This window comes from Amphiprion ocellaris, chromosome 22, assembly GCF_022539595.1.
Source record: "Amphiprion ocellaris isolate individual 3 ecotype Okinawa chromosome 22, ASM2253959v1, whole genome shotgun sequence".
Lineage (NCBI taxonomy): Eukaryota > Metazoa > Chordata > Actinopteri > Pomacentridae > Amphiprion > Amphiprion ocellaris.
This window is the reverse complement of record NC_072787.1, coordinates 6193329-6218391: the sequence shown is the minus strand read 5'-3', so window position 1 is coordinate 6218391 and position 25063 is coordinate 6193329. Positions and strand designations below refer to the sequence as shown.

The 25063-nt window shown below is 39.8% G+C and overlaps 1 protein-coding gene across 3 annotated transcripts in view; it reads left to right on the top strand.

Annotated features, from left to right (window-relative positions):
- adarb2 (adenosine deaminase RNA specific B2 (inactive)) overlaps nucleotides 1-25063 on the top strand; it is a 309605-nt gene that overhangs the window by 248150 nt on the left and 36392 nt on the right. For all 3 annotated transcript variants that reach the window (XM_023265439.3, XM_055006882.1, XM_035946031.2), the window contains exon 4: nucleotides 8868-8982. In XM_023265439.3, coding sequence (XP_023121207.2) covers nucleotides 8868-8982 — 115 coding nt within the window. The remainder of the gene's footprint in view (nucleotides 1-8867; nucleotides 8983-25063) is intronic.

The window sequence follows — 25063 nt, the reverse complement described above, 5'->3', positions numbered from 1 at the left end:
TTTACGATGTCCTCGACCTACAGTGTTACGTGGTTACGTTGCCATCTCCCATAAATTTATTGAGAAAATCTAGTTCCACCATTCCAACGTACAGCGTTTGCGACGTTAAAACAAATTTTGCGAGGGAACTATTTGCCGAGCGGAGTGGACGAATATGTCGTCACACTGCGCTATACGAGGAAGACGGCTTTGTTTACATTCGCCAGTTGTACGTCACATTGGATTGTGCTACATTCGCTTTCTTTGGTTTGTGGTGTTTTTGTGGAAACTTTTTGCCCGTCATTATGGCATTAGGATTATGATTTTACCACTGTGTTAGCGTAGGTGAGTGACATAGGTACTTATGTACACATGTAAGTTCCAACTTACATTACGCCGTAGGACCAGAATTCTTACGCAAGTCGAGACCCATCTGTATTTAAAACTTCATTCATTCTCTCACTCAGGGTTCCTCAAAAGTATTTTGAACACCAGAACTTTACAGCAGACGCAAGTTTTGTTTTTGATTTCTAACTTAAAGTTGCTCTAATAGATCTGTTGATATTGACAATTGAACACTTGACTGTACATGTGAAAGGATTTGCACATAGCAGAAAGACAGACAGAGAATTTGCAGATAAATCTGCAGTTCCTCTCAGCTCTACGGGGCTTTATCTGTTGTGTCTTTTAGCTTGTTGTGTTGGTTTTGCAACCTGCGGCTTTAAAATTTTTGTCTTCAGCCAAAGCAGATAGCTGTTTTTACCAGCTGTGGTAAACCCACTCCAAGCTGCTTGTCCTGCACCAAATAGCAGACAGACCAAGTTAGTAACTAGCTTGTGGAAGTTGTTGAGAAATACGCTGCTAAAATCTTTCTAAAGTAGAGAGAAAAACAGATAAAAGGAGGAGAGTGACTATAGGACTTACATTCCAGATGCCTTTAGGAACGTTAATGCTGCTCTGTATTATCAGCATTTACTGAGGTTCCTTCACACCTAATGACAGAATGATATTTTTGTCCTGCTGTAGCTGTATGTGTATATATATATATATATATATATATATATATATATATATATATATATATATATATATATATATATATGTGTGTGTGTGTGTCTTCTTGTCAAATCACAAATCTGACAACAATCATTTTTGTCATCCTACATTCCAAGTTCAGAGTCTGTTTGTGTTTGCACTGGAAGCTATTTGGTAACTGGTAGGCAGAAATCTAGAAAAGGCAAACAATAACTATAATTTGAACTCCCACCAGTGCTGGAGTAGCTTTTTCTGCAGGATTTTCTGCCACTGCATCAGGCTCTTTACCATTTGAAGGGCAGTGTATGCACATTAGCATCACAACAGTCCATAGGAATGATTCCATCTCTCTAAAAACTTTTGTCATTGGCAAGAGCCTTCAGCCAAGGGTTAGATTTTCCAATCTGAGCCATGACAAGGTGCAGAAATCTAGTTTCACTTTTGCCAAACTGACACACAGTGATATCAAAAAAATTACTTACCCCAGCTTTAAAAGGCAGAGGAAGAGCAGTTTTGTTGCAAAAGTTAACTGACAGCAGTGACATCTAGTTAGCAACCAACCACCAACAAACTAAAAGAAATTAATTAATCACATTTATGCACTTATGTCAATGTTCACCTGCACATATCATTCCATGGTGGAACTGATCGAGGATCAAATAAATGCTACAACAGCTCAGTGTATAAGCTGCTGGAAGAATGACTCATTTCAGTAAAATTGTAGCTGCCATCATCACAGGGGACAGACCCTGTGGAGGCTGTTTCCATAGATGTGAAATTAATATAGTTACACATGGGAGGAGTAAATATAATGCATGTGTCCTCTCATTATTTCAATATCTGACTTAAAACCATCTCTGATCAGAATTTACTCCATCTCAAGTACTGTTTTTGGAGATTAGCTGTCTGACTGACCCAAAACACATGACGTGACAAAATATAAAACAGATCACAGGTCAGTAGATCAGTTCTTTTGTTGTTTTGTCACTTCAGCACCTCGTCTGGATTTGGGCAGATTGTGATTTTACTGCTATAAATTTCATCCATTGCAGCTGAAGGAGTTACTAAATAACTACTGCTGCTAATTCTCCGAGGACGCCCAGAGGAATTGCTAAGTAAATTGGTCAGAACTAATGCAGGAAAGACACCAGGTGGGGTGAGCAACACAACAGCCACCACAGCAGTTTTCTGAGCCGTGCTCTGAGTGGAGCCTACATCCGATACCTGAAATAGATTTTGAAAGCCAAAATCCCAAATGTAGCTATAGTGGAGCAGCACTAACCTTGATACTCATGGAGGAGGAAGCCAGCCGGCCCTCCTCTCGCTGTGTGGCAGGTCGCACTGATGTTCTGTCTGGCGGAGGAGCGAGGTCCTTGGCCCCGTTTTTCTGCCACATTAGGCCCACACTGAAGGTGGCACTCAACTCGCCCACTGAGGAAAGATGGTGTGTGTGTGAGTCTGCGTATGTATGGAAGATGATAGGGGAAACAGAGACAGACAAGTGTATGTATTTTAATATTATCTGATTTAAACAGACTGAGAAAAGCAGAAGGAGAACAGCTTTAAATCACAGCCTGTTTTTCTTGTGAGTCAGGTGATGTAGATGATGATGTTTCCCCACTCCGACTCCCAGGATGAGAAAATTACAGGCTCCCTGACTCACTGTTGGCTTCCTGTTCCTGGCACATCACTGCCCTCTATCACAAAGCAGCATGAGGGACAGAGAATCCTGACAATGGACGAGGCAGGGTGGTTAAAGGAGGGAGAGTGGGAGGAGAGAAGGAATGAAAAGGCAAGGACTTAAAAAATGGAAAGAGAACATGAATAGATGAAGGGGAGCAGAGGAGAGGGAGAAGGAGGATGGAGGGAGGGAGGAAAGGCTGGGCCGTTTGCCAGGGTCTATTCCACCTTTGCTCTCCAAGCCTTTCTGAGCTGCCACCTTCCCTCACCTCTGTAATGTCATCAATGAAAAGGCCTTTAGGAGGGATGGAGGACTTGACTCTGGGTTCAGACTGTGCCCGACACCAGCTGACGCTGCCAAGCCAAGCAGGATTCTGTTCGAATTAATTGGATGTCACTTTCAGGTACAAGAAACAAGGCAGGTTTTTTTCACATTTGTCACACATTTTACTGCTGTCGTACTGAATCACATTCTGCAACACTGGGGCTCATGAAAATCCAGTAAATAACAACAAAACAAGTCTGGCTTTCTCTCCCCTTTCAGGAAAAATTATCTTCAGGTTTTTATTTAATCGGCACAAAATTGCGTATTTGCTGTTCTTCAAAACATAATCTGTTGGTTTAGGCTTCAGCTTTGTGACAGTGGAGTGGTTCTACTGTATTTCCTGGGTGTCAAACCAGCTCTGTTTATTATTTAGCCAAGAGTTACTTAATAATCTAGTAACAAACATTTTCATTTCAGCTGTCATAACAAGAGTCACCAGTTAGAATGAGAGGGCTGCTTTTATCTGACACTGTCTTAAGTCAAAGAACTGTTGAAAAGAATTACTGTAGCCATTTAGCCATTTTAGGAACATTGTCAAGTTCAACAAGTGTTGCGTGAGAAAAAAAATATTGGAAAAAGCAAAATTCTAGAAAGGAAAAAAATAACATTTCTTAGTTTTGCACAAGTTTTTATACTCATTTGAGGTGGTTTTGACTTTTTCAAAAAATGGTAAATGTGCTTCATGAGAGATGAAATTACATTTTTCAAAAAATTTCTCTCATGAATGGGCAAAGTTTAGTTTTTTCTTCTTCCTCTTTTAGGTTTTTTAACAGTTGGCAAACTTCTACTCATTTTTTTACAGCCATGTGTAATGTGACATATACCACCACCTTCTGACACTATGCTGCTTAGTTTAAATGTTCATGAACAGTTAATGTAAACAAATCTAATCCACATTTAGTTTTTTATATTTTTTATGACATTTCATGAGCTCCCTTCAAATTTGCTTGGCAGTAGCACAGAAATACACCTAAAGTGAAGATATGTAGTTTACAATGATAATGGCTGTTAGCATTGCATTTTACTACTTTCTCTGCTGTTAAATGACTTGACAAGACTAAAGCAAAATGTACATGAAAATATTTCATTTTAGGTATTTAAAACTTTTATGTTGGATTTTTTTAAAAGATCATTTTTATGCAAGCAATCATTTTGTCAGTGGATGCTGTTTGCAAGGGTGGGTCTTTGTAACATTAATTGACTTCTGGATGTTCTTGGCTGGCTGAGTGTGGAATAATTATGCATATCTAGCTGTGGATGTATTCAGCAGAACTGGGTACGGGAATGAGGGCTGCCATCTGGCCAAAGATGGCACCCTCTCACTTGAATGAAAACTACGTGCCTGGCACATGAGCCAAAAGACTTTACTAGCTTCCACAAGTGTTTTATGCTCAGCAGTGATGAAAATGAATGTCACTTGCTTAAATAAGAAACTGTCATGGATGAAAAATTCATAATAAAGTACAAACTAGCTTTACTTGCAGTTGGATGGTGTCTAGTTCACCATTTAAAGCCATATGCAGGGAAAGCCTTTGGGGCTGCAGGGCATTTTTTTGTTGCAATATTATGAGTGACCGCTGGGAAAAATTAGCAGCAAACCTGATTAGTTTCCTTAGATTCAAGCACTGTATATAAAGACTGACAAAACCTCTGTGATGTCACACACAGGTTTCCTGAATACAGGGGGGTCTCGACTTACGTTGGAATTCCGTTCTTACGCCACGACGTAACACAATTTTCGCCGCGCGTCGGAACTCACATATGTACATAAGTACCTATGTCACTCACCTACGCTAACACAGTGGAGGAGCAGATCCTTTTACATGGTGAAGTATCCGCTTTTATCGCTGATGATCATCGAAACAGTTGTGCGACTTAGGCCAAGCAACTGGCTGATGTTCATCAGTGTTTTGCCCTTTTCCGAGCGGTTATATCTAATTTCACTTCCATGGCTTTCCTTTTCTTCGAAGCACTGCCATCAGAAGAGTCTGACTTCTGCTTGGGAGCCATAATGAAGGGCAAAAAGTTTCCAAAAAAACAACACAAACGAAAGAAAGCGAATGTAGCACAATCCAATGCGGCATACAACCGGCGAATGTAAACAAAGCCATCTTCCTCGTATAGCGACGGGTAATGACTTATTCGTCTGCTCCACTCGCCAACTAGTTCCTGCGTGAAATTTGTTTTAACATCGCAAAGCCGTACGTGGGAATGACGGAACAAGACTTTCTTTATACATTTATGGGAGATGGTGACATAACCGTGAAACACCGTAGGTCGAGGACGTCGTAAACCGATGACCTACTGTAGTGGTTTTGAAGCTCAGTGTGGTGGCTCTGGCTGTGGTCATCTTAGCAGTGCCTGACTTCTCTTAACACCCGACTAATCCAAAAATAAGCAAAGATGTGAAATAAGAGGGGAGCTGAGGTGGTCCATGCAAACTGACATGAACTATTCTGTAATGGCACCTACCTGTCACTTAAAGTGTCCCTGCTTCTAATCATGCATAGCTCAAAACTGTTCAAACAGGTGAGTTATAAGAAAAATCTTCCCCTGTACAGTTGGTATGAATAGGTAATACGCTATAAACACCAAAACTGTTTATTGTACCAAGCTGTAAACATAAATGTCTGCTTTAAAGTTACAGTTTAAAGTTAAACCATTTAGGGAACTGAAGTCTTTGGCACCTCATGTTGGTTTCAATCTTCAGCCCCGTAGGTTGCCACTTGGCAGTATTAACCTCTCAGTACATTCATGGTTTCTACCCATCCACTTGATTTTTCTGTTCATTTTGGCCCAAACATGCTCAAAGATGAGGTTAATTACTCAAGCATAAAGTAAACAGAGCATGAAAACAACGTGTCTTTTCTTCTTGCCTTTCTTGCCAGCTGCCTGTTGTTAAAGATAACTGCGCTCATCTCAGATGTGACACACCACACAACTCTTAGCTTAGACGCTCTATGCTAAGTTATTCACTGTGCTGACTTTTCACCACTATTTTCTGCTCTGTTCTCCAAAAAAACAGCTTCAGGCTGACACCAGTGTCAGAGCAGCAATATGTGCATGTGCATACATACACAACACCCACCACACCACAAGCTGTGAGCACCTCGACCGCCAGCTCCAACTGTGAGAGTATTTCACAGCTCTGACGAGGGCTATAATGTGCAATATGTTCACTAATTCGTTCGCTCTCTTTGTCTTTCTCCGCCCTTAATCTCTCTTCCCCTCTCCCCCTCTGTACGTCTGTCACCGTGGCATCTGTTGATGTCCTTTTAGCTACTGTGGATTCAATCTGTCCAAAAGGCCCACTCTGCTGCCACTCTGTTGCCATCTCCCGGTGATCCATTTATGCTTTACAGTTGCCGTGGAGGCCGCCCAGAGACTAAGTCTTTAATTACCACTAGAGTGAAGAGTATTAAAGGTTCCGAGTGGTGTGGATATGATGCCTTGGCAACATCTGCTGAACAGCGCGGATTTAGTAGACGTCTGGTGAGAAGTGTCGGGTTTGGCTCGAGAGGTCGATATTGCGAATGGGATGAATGAATGGAAGAACATAGCTTCTCCCTTACTTAGCTTTTTATCTCCAATAAATCATAACTTGTAACTTGTTAGAAATAAAACCCTGTTTACGGCACAAAGCTGAAACAGGAAGCTGTTGTTTCACTGCAAAGGGAGTTGAAGCTTTCAGAGTCTCCAAATGGCAGATGGTGGAGGAAATGAAAAACTGATGTAAAAACGGTGTCCAACATGTTCATCCACTTCAGTGAAGCCAGAGAGAGAAAACAATCAGAGCGCTTGTGCTGGGACAAGTGTCAACAGTGGCTTTGATTATGGGAAACGCTGGCAAAAAGAATGAGACTACCTATGACACTGATGCATCACAGTTCATTTGATAGCAGTTATTTTGATGTTAAAGTCAACAATTCCATAATGAAAAATATTTAAATTTGTAGGTTTGGGAGTTGTTTTTTTTTAAGTAGCATTTACTCTGCTAGACTACATAATGTCACCGAAGCAACTGGCAATCTGTAAGTGCGAGGTAAAAAGAAAACAGTTTCTCTAAAGTGAGATCTAATCATACTTGTACTGTTGCCATGGTTATTTTTGTCCACTTTTTACTTACAGTATGTCATCTATTGCATGTTTATCCAACCTGAAAGAGAAGCTCTCCTCTGTTGGTCCTCTTGACGTTTCAGTCCTTTACAGTTTTTTTCTTTTTTACCTTTGAACCAGCATTTAACTTCCTATTTTTCCTCTCAGTCTCAAAGTTTCACAGCTGTTTCGTCTCCAACCACAGTGAGTCAAGGTTACATAATGCCAGCAGCTGTATAGATTGTAAAACCCTTTGAGACAAAGTAGTGATCTTAGGACTATACAAATGAAACTGACTTCAACAATGAAAATAATGACAGGAAAATAGATGACACAAGAAAACAGAATAAAAGGGAGGCCAGATTAGGTTAATCTACATAATGTCACAGGAGGATGGAGCTTATATTCACCGTGAACAGGTCATCAGTCCATCAGAGATAGACAACCATGCATTCTCACAGTCACACTTTACAGCCAATTTAGAATCACCAATTAACTTACAACGCGTGTCCTTGAACTGTGGGAGGACATGCATGACAGGACGCCTAGAAAACACCCACGTAGGTACATGGAGAACATGCAAACTCTGCTAAGAATGAACCAACAGATTCAGGCCCAGAGACATCTATGCAACACCACTGCACCACCATGCCATCCCCATACTGTACAGCTGCTTATATAGAAAACACACGTATTAATGTGTTCATGTTTCAGTGTCAAGAAGTCAATATTTGATGTTTTTGCTTTTTGTGTTACGTCTGCTCTGAACTTAAAATATACTTATCTGAGGTAAATTAGGCCATTAATAATGCATTTGGATGATTTGTCAATAGGAATTATACAGCTTAGGTCCCTTTGGTCAACTTGACCTTTATGTAATGAGGATATAAACATTAAATCCACTGTATGTCTCCTCTATAGATCCTCCAGTAGCCACTGTATTGTTTTGAGCTGGGCGAATACCAGTTTTCTTTCACTGTACACTAGTGACAGTGTATGCACTCCAAAATGTAGTTTTCTCACTTGAAATAGGTTCTAAATCATGGCTGTCATCATCAGATGTCATTGATTCAGCAATATTGTTAATACACTACTGTTCAAAAGTTTGGGGTCACCCAGGCAATTTCATGTTTTCCATGAAAACTCACACGTTTATCCATGTGCTAACATAACTGCACAAGGGTTTTCTAATCATCAATGATCCTTTCAACACCATTAGCTAACACAATGTAGCATTAGAACACAGGAGTGATGGTTGCTGGAAATGTTCCTCTGTACCCCTATGGAGATATTCCATTAAAAATCAGCCGTTTCCATCTAGAACAGTCATTTACCACATTAACAATGTCTAGACAGGATTTCTTATTCATTTAATTTTAAACTCATTGAAAAAAAATGCTTCTTTTTTAAAAGAACATTTCTACGTGACCCCAAGCTTTTTTAACAGTTGTGTATGTATAGACGTACATAATATATAACGACTGTAACAACTTTTTTTTTTTTGCAAAGTCTAATATTAATCAAGATATTATAAGTAATTGTGGGAATCTTCACTGTAGTGATGCTGAGAGTGTTTACATTTTTTCTGGTTGCACTCATAGCTAACCAGGTAAGTTGACCTTCATGGCAGCCTCTCACTGTATTACCTGAGCAGATTAGTGACGCGGATTATTACACAGCAAAATTAAACCTGGGAAGTCAGTCTCCACAGATTGTGTCTAGTAGAAATTAAGGGAGCGATTGTGTTTTGCAGGACTTTGCCGATTCAATATTCCACTTGGTGAGGGAGAAGTACCGGTTGCTGGTGGGCGGCTGCAGTCCTGCGCACGCTCGACACAAATCCCTGGCAGGCATCGTAATGACCCGAGGTATGGCAAATTTCATTGACTTTTATATATCACTTTGAATTATTGAAGTGGTGCAATATAGAGAGAGTGAGTGAAGGGGTAAAAAGAGAGGGAGGCGACAAGAAAGGGGACGGGAAAGGAATTCTAGATTGAGCGAGAAATGATAAACTCAGGGTGGGAGAAGAGAGGGAGAGTTTCCACTTCATGCTGTACCTTACGCTCTTGCAGGAGTGTATACCTTCCTGATGAATTATTGACTATTCAGGGTCTCTGAGGAGAATGAGACATGGTAGTGAGTGTCAGTCATCCCCACTGCATGCTGGACTTGCAGTGCTCAGGCAGCTTTGACAGGAGTTCCAGATGCCACAGTGGGAATCTTAACTAGATCAGCTTAATCTGAAACCTGACTGAGTGACACAGTGAAGGGACAGCGAGGAGGAGAAGGAGGTCTGCTGTTCTCCTGCAGCACCAAACAATGACTTCCATTACGGTGCATTTATCATTCATGCCTTGTCTTCCGTGTGTGTTTGTTGCATATTACATTTGAGCCTCCCACACACACACCTACACACACACACACACAGGCCAAATGGATGCACACACTCTCTCATAATATGTGTACTGAGGCACTTGTTCCTACTATGACAAACTTACACTCCAGGATGATCTCACATGAAATTTGTACAAAATGAGCTGTCAAGTTTTTAAATCTGCTCAGGGCAGGTTTTAGCTTGTTATATTAGGGTGGTAGAAATACTAAATTGGCAAGTTGGGCAGTAGGTAGCCCACAGGTCACAGAAGTGGACTCAGAACTTGTAGATTGCTGGCTTAGGACCAGGTGCTGACATCTCCTCCTCACTGATATTATTGATTTTGTATATGATGCTTCACAAAACTAAGTGTAACTCATAGAGATTTAGGTTAACCCTCGTGTTGTCCTGCGGGTCAAAATTGACCCGTTTTAAAGTTTGAAAATGTGGGAAAAAAAAATATTTTCACAGTGAAACTTCTGATGTCCACATTTTCAACATTTTTGGGAAATCTTTGAACATTTTTTGGTGGAAAAAAGGAAATGTTGAAAATGTTTCTTAAGAACATTCACATAAAAATCAACCAAAATCCAGTGAATTTCACTGGATTTTGGTAGATTTTTTTATGAATGTTCTTAAAGACAATATTAGATGTTTTACTGATATATATGGAATCACTTTAGATATTTTTAGGATTTTTTTGGAAGATTTTTACTAATTTTTTGAAAATATTTACAAGAATTTTCTTGCCAAATTTGGGTTGTTTTTTTTTAAAATAAAAGTTTTAAGGGAAACTTTTAAGGAATTATTTGAATTTTCTTCCTGAAGGTTTTGCAAATTTTCAGAAATTTTGGGGATTTTTTTGCTGAATTTTTGGATTTTTTCAGACAAGGAAACAATATTTTTTGGTGCCCATAAATGAGGACAACAGGAAGGTTAAAGTAACACTTAGGACACTTGCTTGCTGCCATCCATACATGTTTTAGAGCAGATTATGTGTTTCCATGTGTGGTTTTTCATGAACAGTGGGATTGTTTGTGTGTTTTTACTTGTTTTGCATGATCTAAGATAATTTGCACAAGTTTTCCTTTTTCACTATGTCGAACATTGAATCCCATCTACAGAAATTTGATTGGTTTAAATGTCAACTTTGAGTGTAGTTAAATGTTGATTTCATTTGACTTGGGTTTATGCAGAATTAAACAACACAAGTTTGGTGGTTTGAGGCTGGGATGTAACTACAGTACATTTATTCAAATACTGTACTTAAGTTCAGATCTTACGTTCTTGTTCTTTACTTCTTGTCCAGTGAAAGCTGTACGTCTCCTAACTTTGAATGTTTCTGTGGTAAACTGGAGGATTAACTGAGATAATTCTCCTGCTTCTGAGAAACATTGCTGTAGATTTTTCTACCCAACAGTAGCTATTAAAGGTAGTTAAATTTAGCTCAACTTGAAGCGCCTCCAGCAGTCAAAGGCAACATACACATTAATGCAGCAGTATTATGAATATGACACAGTGCTGTAGATCAAACTCCTCAACATTATATAAAGTGCTTAATATTGGCTCAACCCTGAGCGCCCAGAGCAGTAAAAGACAACATATACATTAATGAATCAGCAATAATAAAAACATCATATGTAATGGCAAAACACAAACAGAGAATATTGTTCTGCAGAATAAGTAGTTTTATTTTCCATACTTTTAGTAAATATTGCTGGTAAAGCTCATATAGTTTTCATTATGTTGCTCCAAAGGTGCACCGAATTACAAATAATATTTGTCCAGATATAAGGAAACAGGCTTGTTTAGTGCAGGCTGCAGCAAAAAGTAGCATCATTTAAATGAAAAACTCAGTAGAAAAGAAAAGTAAAAATGATCATTTGCACTAAAACGGTGACTCATCACAATATCTATCAAAGTAATCTTAGTATGATTTTTTGCATACCTTCAGCCCAGCTGTCTACTACATTGCTCTCCACACACGCTCACAGCAAGCATCCAATCACAGCTGACATTCAACTTCACCCAAATTCAACAGTTTAGCCAATCAAGTCACAATAGTTAGAATTAAATGTTCAGTGATGAACTCTGCCTGGTACTTCTCATATTGGAGGGGGGTTGTCGCTTGCCCAATAAATGAGAAGTGAGAAAGCATACTGGTATTTTCTGTGTTATTTTAACATTGGCAGAACCAAAAAATGTTTTCTTTTTATCTTTTTATTGGGTGGGCACAATGCACATTTGAGTGAGCTCGGCAAACCGCTGCCTATAGCTGCTACTGGCACTGAATATACTTCTTTTTAATGACAAAACTGAATTATTTAAGTTTTTACATAAAAGTAATCTAAAGCATAACCAAAATCCGAGCCCTATTTTTCCATTTAATGTTAGTTGTTGATATTAGCTGGCTGTTTGTTAGCTGGCTTAACAGGTTATTAGCTGTTGGTCGTAGCTGTTGTTGTCTGTCCCTGATGTTGCCTTGCTGTACATGTCATCAGTTTTTGTTGCTAGTCATTGTTTTCATAGAACGTTGCAGTCATCGCCATCACCCAATGGATTGAAGCCTTGCGTTTAAAATTTGTCTGTTTCTGTCTTGGTCTTTTGAAACCATACGTGTTGGATGAGGGGTGGATCTGCCTTTAGTGTAATATCTTCAATCAGAAGGTAGCCACACCCTAAAACATACCCTACTTTATCATCTATTTTACTCTAAACCGGCCCGCAATTCACAAAATGAACATGATACTGTATTGAAGCAACTAGAGACTAGCGATTGATGTCATTAACTCATGAGAAAAATGTTTATAGAAGTAACAGATTTTGTGAGAATTATTGTCATTTTCTCAAAGACTACTAACCAGATGAGTTGCCTCCTGCTGGCTGTTAGAAAGAATGCGGGTTCAAATCACTTCCACATTGGCTTCATTTTTTAAACCTAGAGGCCACATCCATGTTCTGTGTACAGTCTGTAGTCATTATTGTTGGCTGAATTAATACATTATTAGCTAGTGTTAGATGTTGAAGTTGTTTGGGTGAAGGAGCTGAGAAAGACTGTTTGTTGGACTATCCTGCATGCTGTTGTTGGTGGTTTAGCTTGTGATGTTGCAGACACGAGTCGGTATAGTTTCCTTCAGAGGATTGCATTCAGTGTGTGGGTGCTGGCAAGGAGGAGGCTGGTTCTCAGATGCTAAAAGTCTTGTTGTCTTCTCTTAGTCATGGTGCCCACCTGATGACCCTGTGGACTTCACTAAGCCCTACGCTCTTACACTCACTCACAACCTAATATTGGATCTGCTTACTTTTTTCTTCTGTGAAAAGGTTAGGTATGCTTCACATACCAGAGGGATCACTAATTAGAAGCTATTTGCAAGACTAGAGATGATAGTTGGACAACAGAGCAGGTCGTGGCATTCGGATGAAACCAGATTCATTCTTTGTATTTTTTAATTAGTAGTGAATATGGTACAGGGGAAAGAAAACAGGGAGATGTCACACACAAGGTTCAACCAACAGTCAGCTCATTTTATCTTGTGTATTAGTAATGAGTGGAATGACTTTAAACCCAAAGAAATGAAACTAAAGCTAAAATAAATAATGTCAACAGCAACATAATATAGAAAGATGTATAGTATAAAATATAGGGCCTTCGGGATTTGTGGGATATAATATAAAAATGACCATACACAAACAAATGCACACAGGTCTACACACACACACACACACGCACACACACACACACACACACACACACACACACACACACACACACACACACACACACACACACACAGAGGGGTGTTATCTCCCTGTGTGGCTGCAGGCTGTGGGGGTGCAGGGGGTCAGTGAGAAGGGATTGGTATCTCTGCTGTCTTTGGAGTGCTGCAGCTCATCAGTTTAGACTTGAGTGAAACCGGTGCTCATCCTGACCTAATCCAATCCCTCTCCTCTCCTCTGCCTCCCAGTAATTGCTTCTGTTTGTTTATTAATAGCACACGTTATCTTCAAAGATCCAGACACAGGGCTGCCAAGCATTCGCAGTGAGGCGGTGGCCAGCGTCCGTGCAGTCAGACACCAAACTTGACAGGAACACTGGGGAGTCCTGTTCTGCACCCCACCCACCCTCGTTTTCTGTCCCTCTCTGTGCGTCTCATGACTTTGCTTTTGCCTCAAGAATAATAATCAGGGTCCTTCTTTGAACTGTGGACAGACAGCAAACCCCCTCCCCAACGCTCGCTGGAGTCCTGCCGAGACAGTTGAGCCTCAACCTGAGTGAGATTAGCCTCACCACCAGGCGGAGAGTTGCGAGACGACTGCCAAAGTAAAGTGCCAGCACACATTGTCAAATAGTGTGGAAAATCTCATTTGAATCGATCTGAGATAGCGCAGGGTGTCTGGTGATGGTAAACAGTGTTCAGATGTGCTCAGAGACATGAAAAATCAGCAACGTCCACATGGAAAAATTCTAAAATGACATCCACACGCCCCCTCCCTCTTCGCTTTTCTTCTTTAAAGTTGTTTGTTGGGTAGGATGAGAGAAGCTTCTTCTGAGGCTTTCTTATTGAGCAGAGAGATGAGACTCAGTGAGGAGGAATACCACAGGGACTCAGGGAAAGAGATGAGAGCAAAGGGTTTCAAACAAGTTGATTACAAATGACAGTTAAGCTGTGGTTCTTAGTCTGCATATCCGTTTTCAAATAAGGGTTTTTGTCGACTCTCACAAATTTTAACGTTCAATAATCACATCCGGCAACAAAACAGCTTGTAAGAGGCAATGAGCAGAGATGTGCCCAGGGTGTGCTGCAGCCGAGAGAGATTTGAGAGCTTCAGCAGCATTTCACAAAGCCAGCTTTATATGTTGAGAGCGTTAAAGCTAATAAAGATTCAACAGGGCACATTCTGTACTCCTGCCAAGTTGTGTTTTTTCCTTCTCTGCTAGTGCCGAGCATTTTCAGAGATTTTCTGTGATTCAAGTGACACGGGTTGGATGACATTCAGTGTAATCATCCAACATCTTGTGATGAAAGAACACATAAAAGATAGGATTTATGGAGCTCAACCTAAATGGCATATAAATGAGTTGACTAAAAGTTGACCTTGAGAGCTCATTCTGTTTCAGAAGAAAATGTTTTAATGTCTGCTTTATGGTGCTCAGAGATAATGGGTGGCTTATTAGGAAACATTTTCCCCTGTTTTATAACTATAGAGAATAAAGAGATTCTGATAATAGCTTTCCAGTGTCTGTCAGTTGCAGTTGGCATGTGTAATAATGGATCATTTCAAAGTTCATGGTCATGTCATTTATAAGGATTGTCTGTGTGACACTCCCACCGGTACCTTACAGTGATTGTCTGGAAAGTACCTCAGCAATTTATGTTCACTTGAAATCCACATTTGCTTCTTTTGTTGAAGCTTTATCCCTAATATGTGACTCTAGAATAGGTGGTGGCTAAGTGGTTAGCATTTTCCCATTGAACCCCGATTACATCCTTAATGTATTTGACCAGGTTTTCTTCAAGTATTCAGATCTTTACTCCTCCTGTAAGAACAATTATCACTGTACGAACACTTGATCACAAGAAAAAGTAGGAAAAGTTCTGCATTAAAAGGTTTTACTCAAGTAAAACTGAACAAGTATCAGTATCTAAATTACATCAAAAGTCCCAATTATGCTTTAGTGCTGCTTTCATGGTGTTTTAATACTGTTTCATATATTATTGAACTATTACTAGCTAGAATAACTTGTGAGTCCATTTTATAGTTGTCACTGATCAAGGTAGAGCTTATTTGAAAGCTTCATGTGATGTGTTTGTGTTGTGCATATGTTATGTGCTCCATCTTATGAAGTAAAGATTTAATTGGTTGACCTGTTTTTTTTTAAATCTTGGACACAGCTTCCCAATTCACATCCTTTCTTCCCAGCTGTATTGCTCTTGAAGTATTTGTTGCCATTAGCTGCAGTGCATTATAAATAAAACCACATGGCTTCACCTTTATAACACAGCTAGTGTCAGTGAAAAATAAAAATTTAGATTTTGTATCAAATGTAATCAGTCACGAACTGCATAGAGCTGTACGTCCGTCTCCACACCCATAACTCCTGTTTGAATCACTCGTGAACTCGTTATTGCATTAATTACTCTGCCAAGGAACAGGGCAAAGTTATGTGACAATCGCCGTTGGTTTGTCCGTCTGTTAGTCTGTTTGTCTGTCCTTTCAAAACATCACTCAAAAATGGATTAACGGATTTGGATGAAATTTTCAGTGAAGGTCAGAAATGACACAAGGGCCAAGTGATTAGATTCTGGCAGTGATGCAGCTTATAGTCTGGATTCACGGATTTGTTAAGGATTTCTGTATCATTGCGAGATAGCGACACAATGTTACTGTAACTATGACAACAAGTGAACGCTACGTCATCTGCCTGCTGACGATCGCATGATTGCAATCTTACTAAAAATCGACTGCTGTGGACTTATCCGTCGGATATCATAGAAGGACTGAGCAGCCTTGGCGGAGCACTGCTGCTTGGAGTGCTTTTCCTGTTTGTTAATGCAATTATTTCACAGACTTTTTTTATATATATATATATATATATATATATATATATATATATATATATATATATATATATATATATATATATATATATATATATATATATATATGCCATTAACATATCTCTGTAATTTGGTAACGTCACATCAGAACAAAGAGTGGACTCAGAGCTTTATAATGATGCTTGTTACATATTTGTACATACCTAAGTAATTTCACTGTAAAGACAGATCAAAGTTCTGCAAAATAATACCTTTATTCATCTTCATTTTCACACTCCTGCTTCTTGCTTGAATAAGTCACAAAGTCAAAAATCATCTCATAACATATGGCATATCAAAATAAACAGCATTACAGTCTGTCTCAAACATAGTGCTGACAGCTTCTCGTGTTGTATTAATAATGAGCACAAAATGTTACATTATATACAATATAATATACACAAAAAGATTCCAAAGCAAAAGGTATATTGTGTATTTTTCTTGTACAATGTGGGTTCATTCAATAAGAATAGATCATGTACTACAGCTAATTTGTCTAAATTTCTAAATGATATGGTTTAATAGCACTGGGGGGCATTCATTTGTTATACTACTTGTTTTACGACAGATATATGCACCCTAAAATTAAAGACTGCATTTAAACCCAAACTCCCATGAATAATGAGGAGAAATGATAAATAATTCCATTATAACAGTAATTCTGTTTGGGAGGGTGAGCCATTTCTATTATGAGTGACTAATAATGACAGAACTGTAGCAACATCTTTATTTGATTGCCGTATTAAAAGATTAAAGATGAGTTGATGCAGTGTTGGCGCTTGAACAAAAGATGCTACTGAGTTGCATTATGGGACACGTAGGATATAATGTGTTTGGAGATTGACCCATATTAAAGATCAGAAGTCATTATACCCCAACCTGACTCCTACTAAACTGAGTGGAGATTCTGATTCTGTTTTTCTTTGTGTGTCCCTGCTTGACATTGTTGCCCTCACTGCACCACACTTTAAATCAGAGGTCTGCCTTCTTACAGCCTGAATTTAAGCACGACTGTTTGATCTAACAGCCGAAAAACTGTCTCCCAATCTGCTGCAGCGCTGTGTAATGTAGTGTGATGCAGCCTGGTGGTGAGAGGCCATTTTACCAACATGCAGACAGAGCAAGTGAAGTGGACCAGTGCTGTGGGCTGAAAGTAATGCAACATTAAGCAGAGACACAGAGGAAATACATATGCTGTAGCTGTTTGATAAATGTGTTGACTTACATTCTGATGTAAGAACAAACCAACTGGTTCAGCAGAAATATTTCCAACGCTGAGTTTCCTTGCAGTTAAAGAGCTCCTGCTCACTGTACACTTACAGCTCTGCCTCTTTAGCTCTCAGAGCAGATGCAATATAATGTCATGTCAATTCCCACTTTGTTTAAGGAGACACAAGACACATTTTTGTCCAGTGTCTATAGAAAGTGGTTGTATGCTTCAAGTCATTGTCTGGCTGGAAAACAAATCAAGTCACAGTTCACTTGCTGACTGCATCAGGTTGCCCTCCAGGATTTCCTACACTTTGCTGCGTTCATTTTACCCTTTGCTTTTACAAGCCTTTTAGGGCCTGCTGTCAGGAAGCATCCTCACATCATGATTCCACCACCATGCTTCATGATGGGGATGGTGTGTTTGTGATATTGTGCAGTGTTTGGTGTCCACTAAACATATTGTACAGTCTGATGACCATAAAGCTGCATTTGGTCTCATTATACTAGAGAATCTTTGTTCTGTTGACTTCAGAGTTTCACATGCCTTCTAGTGAACTCTAGTCGAGATTTCATTTGAACTGTTTAATAGTTGCTTTCTCTTTGCCATTCTCCCATAAAGTTTTCCCTGATTAAAAAAAATAATACGTGGGCAACAGTTGTTGTATGTACAGTCTCTCCATCTCATTCACTGAAGCTTGTGACTCCTACAGAGGCTTCATAGGTGTCTTGGAGGCCTTCCTCTGTAATGTCTGTTTTGTACAGTCACACTGTCACTTAGGTCACTTGAGGAAGGTCAGATCCAGGTCGATTTACACATATGCCACATTCCTTCCATTTTTTACTCCGCCAAGGAACGTTGCAGAGTTATGTGATGATCGCCGTTGGTTTGTCTGTCTGTTCGCAACATTACTCAAATATTACTTTGGATGAAATTTTCAGGGAAGGTCAGAAATGACACAAAGGACCAAGTGATTAGATGTTGGCAGTGATACGGCTTATAGTCTGGATCCACGGATTTGTTAAAGATTTCTGTATCATTGTGAGATAGCGGCACAGCATCACTGTAACATTGACTACAAGTGAACACTACATCAGCTGCCTACAACAAATTGCAGATCCCAGATTTTTCAAAGATTTCATCTGTTGGAAATCATACGACTGAGCAGTCTTGACAGAGTACTGCGCTCTCTGAGTGCTTTTCTTGTTAATGATGGATTTATTTGTACTCCAGGAGATATTCAGTGACTTGAAAATGTTCTCGTGTCCATCACCTGACTTATGCTTTTGACCAATCTTTTCAGAGTTGCTTGGAGTATTCTTTTGTCTTCACAGTGTAGTTACAGCCAGGACTGGTTGACCAGTGATTGAACCTTCCAGATACAGGTGCCTTTATTACAATCTTTTGCGACACATTCACTGACCTCAGATGTGTGTTAGATTCTGAGTCATTTTAGTGAAGATGAGTACTTGCAATAACACTAACTTGTTTCAGATTTTATATTAAATAGAATTCAATTGTCCTACATTTCAATGTTGAAAAGCAATGAAAGGAGAAAACTTGAATACATTTTACAGGCACTGTAAGTGGCACAACATGCAGTCAGTGGTGCACAATGCAGATATTGAGGGCATAATTCAAAAGCACGGGGCATTAGGAAAAGTACATTTTAGTCACAGGTGCAAATATCTGTCATGGGTAATAATATATTTATCACACATCAGATGGAGTAGGGTGGACTTTGTTGGTTACAAAAGCTTCTCCTGAGAGGAAACCAGAATTCCCATGGCTGTGTTGATTGTAGATCAAATAAGTGAGACTGGTTGACTTAGCTTAGGCCAAAAATATCTTGAACATGATGTTTAAAAGTGTCAGTCATTTAAATATGAGTGCAATTGGTTCTCACATCTGACCCAGCAGGCGGGCAGTGAGTGCACAAATTCTCCTTAATCCTTGACAGTGAAATTGCGCTGCTTTGGTTGATTGTTAACAGCCCCTGTACCCTGGATTTTCCTCCATTTAGTTGCAGCCAAGTTCAGGAATAATAATCAAAATACTGTGTTAAAAATCTATGTGCACCTGACAAAGTAAGTCTCAGTTTCATGTGTGTTTACCTTCTGAGTTGCTATAGTGAGTCCATGTGTGCTTTGTCTTCCCATTAAAGGCCTCTGACAGTATTTGACGCTGAGTTGTATAGTACAGTTGCCATAGTGAGTGGTTCCAGGTCTATGATGTACATGCTTTTTGACAGCGCTGTTATCCTGGGGTGTGACATCTTTGAATCACCAGTAATCAACAGATGTATTTATGTGTGAAGAGCGCCTCAGGCCTTTGACTCTACTCTACCTTGTTCCCTTTGACCGTCTCTTTTTGTGTCTCTGTGATGCAGCCGATTATTCCTGGTTTAAAAACAGCGCACTGCCTGTGGGGCTCGCTCCCTCCCTCTCTCACTCTCCCTCTCTTTCATTCATCTCTCCTCCTCCTCTCCTCTCTCCTGCAAACTGAAGGCAACCTCAGTGCCAATTTCATGGGAGGGTAGTGAGCAGCGCAGCAGAAATTATCCACTGCAAAATTGATCTAAACAATCGCAAAGTGGAACGGCAAGGAAAAGCAGGAGAATGAAATTGGGAGAGTCTGTTACCTTTTTGAACTTGGTTTATCACCGAGATGGAATTGGGGTGCATTGCTTACAGGGAATGCCAATAGCTCTAGTCATGATATAGAGATTTTCATGGGGCTGTATAGTCATAAATACTGTATGTTGTCTGCGTAACAGTACAGCATGTTCAGCCCACTTTTTATTCCACCTTAAGGGCCCTCACTGATAAAAATCTGGTTGTTTGCCTTGTTCGCATGTCCATTATTGTTTCATATATACTAGAATACATATCATGAGTGAAATAAGCAGTCAAGGCCGTGGTTGAGCATTTCCACAGTACCGATGAAAATCTCAAAAAGACTGAGAATCAGAAAGGTCATGGTTTCATACATAATAAACGTAAGGTTAGTGTTAAACAGTAGATACAACCTACCTCACATATATAGAGCAGGTTCCTCCAAGGGGATTAGAGAAGTAATATAATAACATCTACACATGCATTGTGTCCTCAGCTGTCCACGTTCACATCCATACATGTATGGCTAAATTACTCCAGTGTTACAGCTTGGCATTGTGTAGCGTAGCGTTGTCAGTGCTGTAGAGTCACATCTAAGCCATTTTGAGGCAGCAATGGGGTTGTTTTCATGTAAAAGGCTTCTAAATATGTAACTTTGATACACTGAGATGAGTCTTTGAGGATTTAATCAGTGACTGGAGAGGCAAGTTTGACATTGACACATTAGTGATATTTACAACACAAGATGCTTAAATAGGCTTTGTTTGTTTGATCCAAGCTTTTAATAAGTGCTGAAATTATTTGCTGCAAACAGCTACCTGCACAGAATGATGCTACTGACGTTCTGCTAACTTCTGTTCATCTGCTTACACCCTGACAAGGGTATGATGCTTGTAAAATATATGTGTAGATAAATGTGTGTGATTCAGTGGGGGAGCACCAAACAGGAACCACTATATTTGATCCTACGCATAGTATGTCATATAGAAAAAGGAATTTTTTTTTTAAAAAGTTGAATTTTTTTACTGCTAATTTGAATTTAAAGAGCACCCAAGGCTGACATTGTTACAGAGGAAATTTTTAGAGGATACAGTATTACAGTGAATTCATAATCATATTTTAAAGGCAGCATGATTGCAGAGAAAGTCAATAGAAAGACATTAGATGAATGTAGGCTAATTTGGAAATATTTTCATAATAACCCCTTAACAATCACTAGTGCAAATATGGGCCAAGTATAAATTCTGCCACTGGACTTTGAGCATATTTTGAAGTCACAAAGCATAACAGTTTAAATGGTCTAAAACAAGAAATCCACTGCAACAACAGAAGCAGCAGCAATAGTTCCTTACTTTGTCAAGAGAATGTACACATCGTCAAGTTTGCCGATGACACAACTGTCATCTGGCTGATCACTGGTGGAGAGGAGATGGCCTACAGGGATGAGGTGGCTCAGCTGGTGTCCTGGTGCCAGGATAATAGTCCCTTACTGAACTCTGAGAAGACTAAGGAGATGATTATCGACCCGAGGAAGAGGAGAGACCAACACACCCCACCACACATCAGTGGGATTCAGGTGGAGAGTGTGAAGACCTTCAAACTCCTCAGCACTCACATCAGCGAGGACCTCTCCTGGACTCACAACATGCAGACTCTTCTTCCTAAGGAAGCCAAGGAAATTTGGATTGTCCCCCAGACTCCTTAGCAAGTTCTACAGATGCACAGTGGAGAGTGTCGCCACCACTTCTATCACAGTATGGTATGGGAGCTGCAGCAGTAAGGACAGGAAGGCTCTCCAGTGTGTCATTAAGACAGCACAGCTCATCTGTGGAGCAGCCTTCTCCCCGTTACACAACATTTACACCACCAGGGTCACAAAGAGAATGCACATCACTATGGACCACACCCACCCACAGCACACAGTGTTCACACTTCTACCATCTGGCAGACGCGACATGAGTGTGAAAGCAAGGACCACCAGACTAAAAAAACAGTTTCTATCCACAGGCCATCAGGCTACTAAATCACTGACTCACCTGCAATATCTATAAATAGCAGTAATTTGCACATATCACTGTTTGCACATATGCCTGTTCACATGACAGTATTGTATTGTTTACATATGACAGTATTGCACAAGATGCTAGCATTTGCACAATTATTTTTAACCTTTTTATTTTATCTTATTTTTATTATATTCTATTTTATTTTATTTGTTATTTCAGTTGTGTGAAGGAAATGCGCAAGATAAGAATGTCAGTGTAACCACTGTGTTTCTGCTGTGAATATGACAGTAAAGTTCTTGAATCTTGAATACAAGACAAAAAGGTAGTTTGTTACCATACCTATTTTCTATATGTAGGAACATACACTACCAGTCAAAAGTTTAGACACACCTCCTCATTGAATGGTTTTTATTTAATTATTTTCTACATTGTAGATTCATACTGAAGAGATCAAAACTATAAAAGAATACATGTGGAATTATGTTATAAACAAAAAGATGTTACTCTTCAGTATTAATGTACAATGTACAAAATAATACAAATAAATAAAAAGCTTTGAATGAGAAGGTGTGTCCAGACTTTTGACTGGTAATGAAGGTATATACTTGTTGAATCACTATGTCCTGCAGACTTTTCACTATGGAAGTTCGACATGCAAAATGCTTCTAAGCTCCCCTAACTAATGAAATGTAATGCTTGTAGCCTTGACCAAAACCCCTCTTAAACTCAGTAGAGCTTTATAGCATTTATTTAGTTTTGCTTTTCAGGCCTACAACTGTGATGTTTTGGTTCAGCTCATTGCATGTTTTAAGCAGCCACAACTGGCTGCTGTTGCTCCCTCAAACCCACTTCTACCCCCACAAATACTAAATGAGGTCCTAGCTGCTGAAGCTCAGGGGTCGGTGGAGACCAAGACAGAGCCAGAAGGATACTAAATACTGGATTTGAAATTGTCAGGTGGTCAAATGAATGCTAAAGATGTTGTTTATCCAATGGATGTGTCCCCAAGAAGTGAACAGAATAAATAATTGTAAAAATGTGTTATTGTTGGTTTTAATAATACTGACAAAATTATTATTGGCTTGAGGAAATCTGATTATTTTGTGTGTCAGTGATAACCAGAAAGGACAAATAAAGCTGATCTGTTGACAATTTTTTGGAAACGTGAGATAAAAACACTAACTAGACAATAATGTTTAGGCTGGTCCCTCATGATCCTCATGATTACAGTTAATTCTATCATGAATTTGACAGTTTGTATTAAGAAAGAATTCATACGTTGGATTTTTTTTAGGACAAATGCTATTTTCTCTTCTTCTACTTTATAAAGTCAAAGTTGAACTTGTTCCACCCTACCTAGACTTTGCTTTCTTCTTGACTGTGCTCTTTTTCCTTTAACTGCCCACACACACACACACACACACACACACACACACACACACACACACACACACACACACACACACACACACACACACACACACACACACACACACACACACACCTCCCTCCCTTCCTCCCCCCCCTGCCCTCCTTCCTTCTCCTCATCAGTGGAGGTGTCAGGACTCTAACGCCGCAGTGCCATCTGGGCCGAGGCTGATAAAAGCTCATGTGCCGGTCCGGCGATGCCTGCAGGTCTGCCAGAAGCCAGCGAAGCCTGACTTTCAGAGGCGATGGGAGAGATTTGTGGCAGCCAAGGAAGGAATGGCAAGCCGTTAACGTGCTGATCCAGCCCCCACTCCAGCGCCCACCTCACCCCCACACAACACCACCTCTGTCTATCTGTCAGTCACATGGCCCTGCACTGTGCTGAATCCACACTGAGAAAAGTGTCTTTTTGTCAAAGGAAAACCAACACAAGAAAGGATGGCTTTTTGAGCTATGATCTCTCTCATAGCATTTTTTTCATGTGGCACATTGGGAATGCTGCTTAGGAGACCTCTTTAAAAGCTCCTGCCGTCCTCTCCCAATCAGAGTTGGCTGGGACGTCTTTAAAGATAGAAACCTTTCCACCTTACTGTAAATCTGAAATGCACCACACAGTCACTTATTTATTACCTGCTACTGGCTACAGCAAATTCCTTTGCTGCTCTCTGGCCTCAGGGTCATTAGTATTAAACGTTGTTCTCAGACAGCAGAAACACCAGGGTTCTTGCAGGTGTTGGATGATTAGTGTGATATGCTGTGCTTCCTACAATTGACCTGTTTCGCCACACTTTTTCCTCATGTGAGGTGAGTCTTTTGACCATGGCGTTGAGTAAACCTAGTTTATAGGTGGCGGTTCCCTGCCTCCCTCACACCTTGGATGCTGCTGACCCTGGCTGGGTGCAGTGTGATAGGCACTTGTGTTTATGCTAACTATGAAAGGAAACAGCTCAGAGTCGTCCATCAAAATGATTTTTTTTTTGCCTTGTTCCTGTCATGTGATTTCTTCTCTCTTGTTATTGGATGAGCAAATACAATTTCCATCTCAAATCAAGTTAGAGATGTGACTCACCTCACTTGTTTTATCCATATATCTCTGTTAATAGTTACAGTGTTACATTTCACAGAATTTTGAATGGTATTTTTCAAACCTGCTGAAAACAAAATAGTTGTGTCTCATCAAACTCTTGTATTTTTTTAGTTCCCCTTTAGATAAAATACTTGCCATGGAATCACCAGAGACCCCTCACACCCAGGACACTCCCTTTTCACCCCCCTCCCCTCAGGTAGTCGCTACAGGACACTTAAAGACAAAACCAACAGACTCAAAAACAGCTTTTATCCCTGAGCTGTCAAATGTCTGCTCCCTCCCCCCCTGAATGACAATATCACATGCCTACAAGTACAATATTCATGTTTAAGTGCAAGTCATACCATGTGCAATAATTAGGTGTAGAGCAGGTCACTAACCACAAACCATTTCCACACTGTATATTTTGCTCTTATATTTCGGTTGTATATATTTTTAGTGTGTGCTAATATTGCCTTATATAGTTTATTTGTAATGATGCTATATGGAGAGTGCTGAACTGATTTTCAGTGTTTTCTGTAACAGTGACAATAAAGACCTATTCTATTCTATTCTATTCTATTCTATTCTATGACATTAAAATGTGGTTTACTAGTGTTGGGCATTTATTGGCACCATTATGCCCAG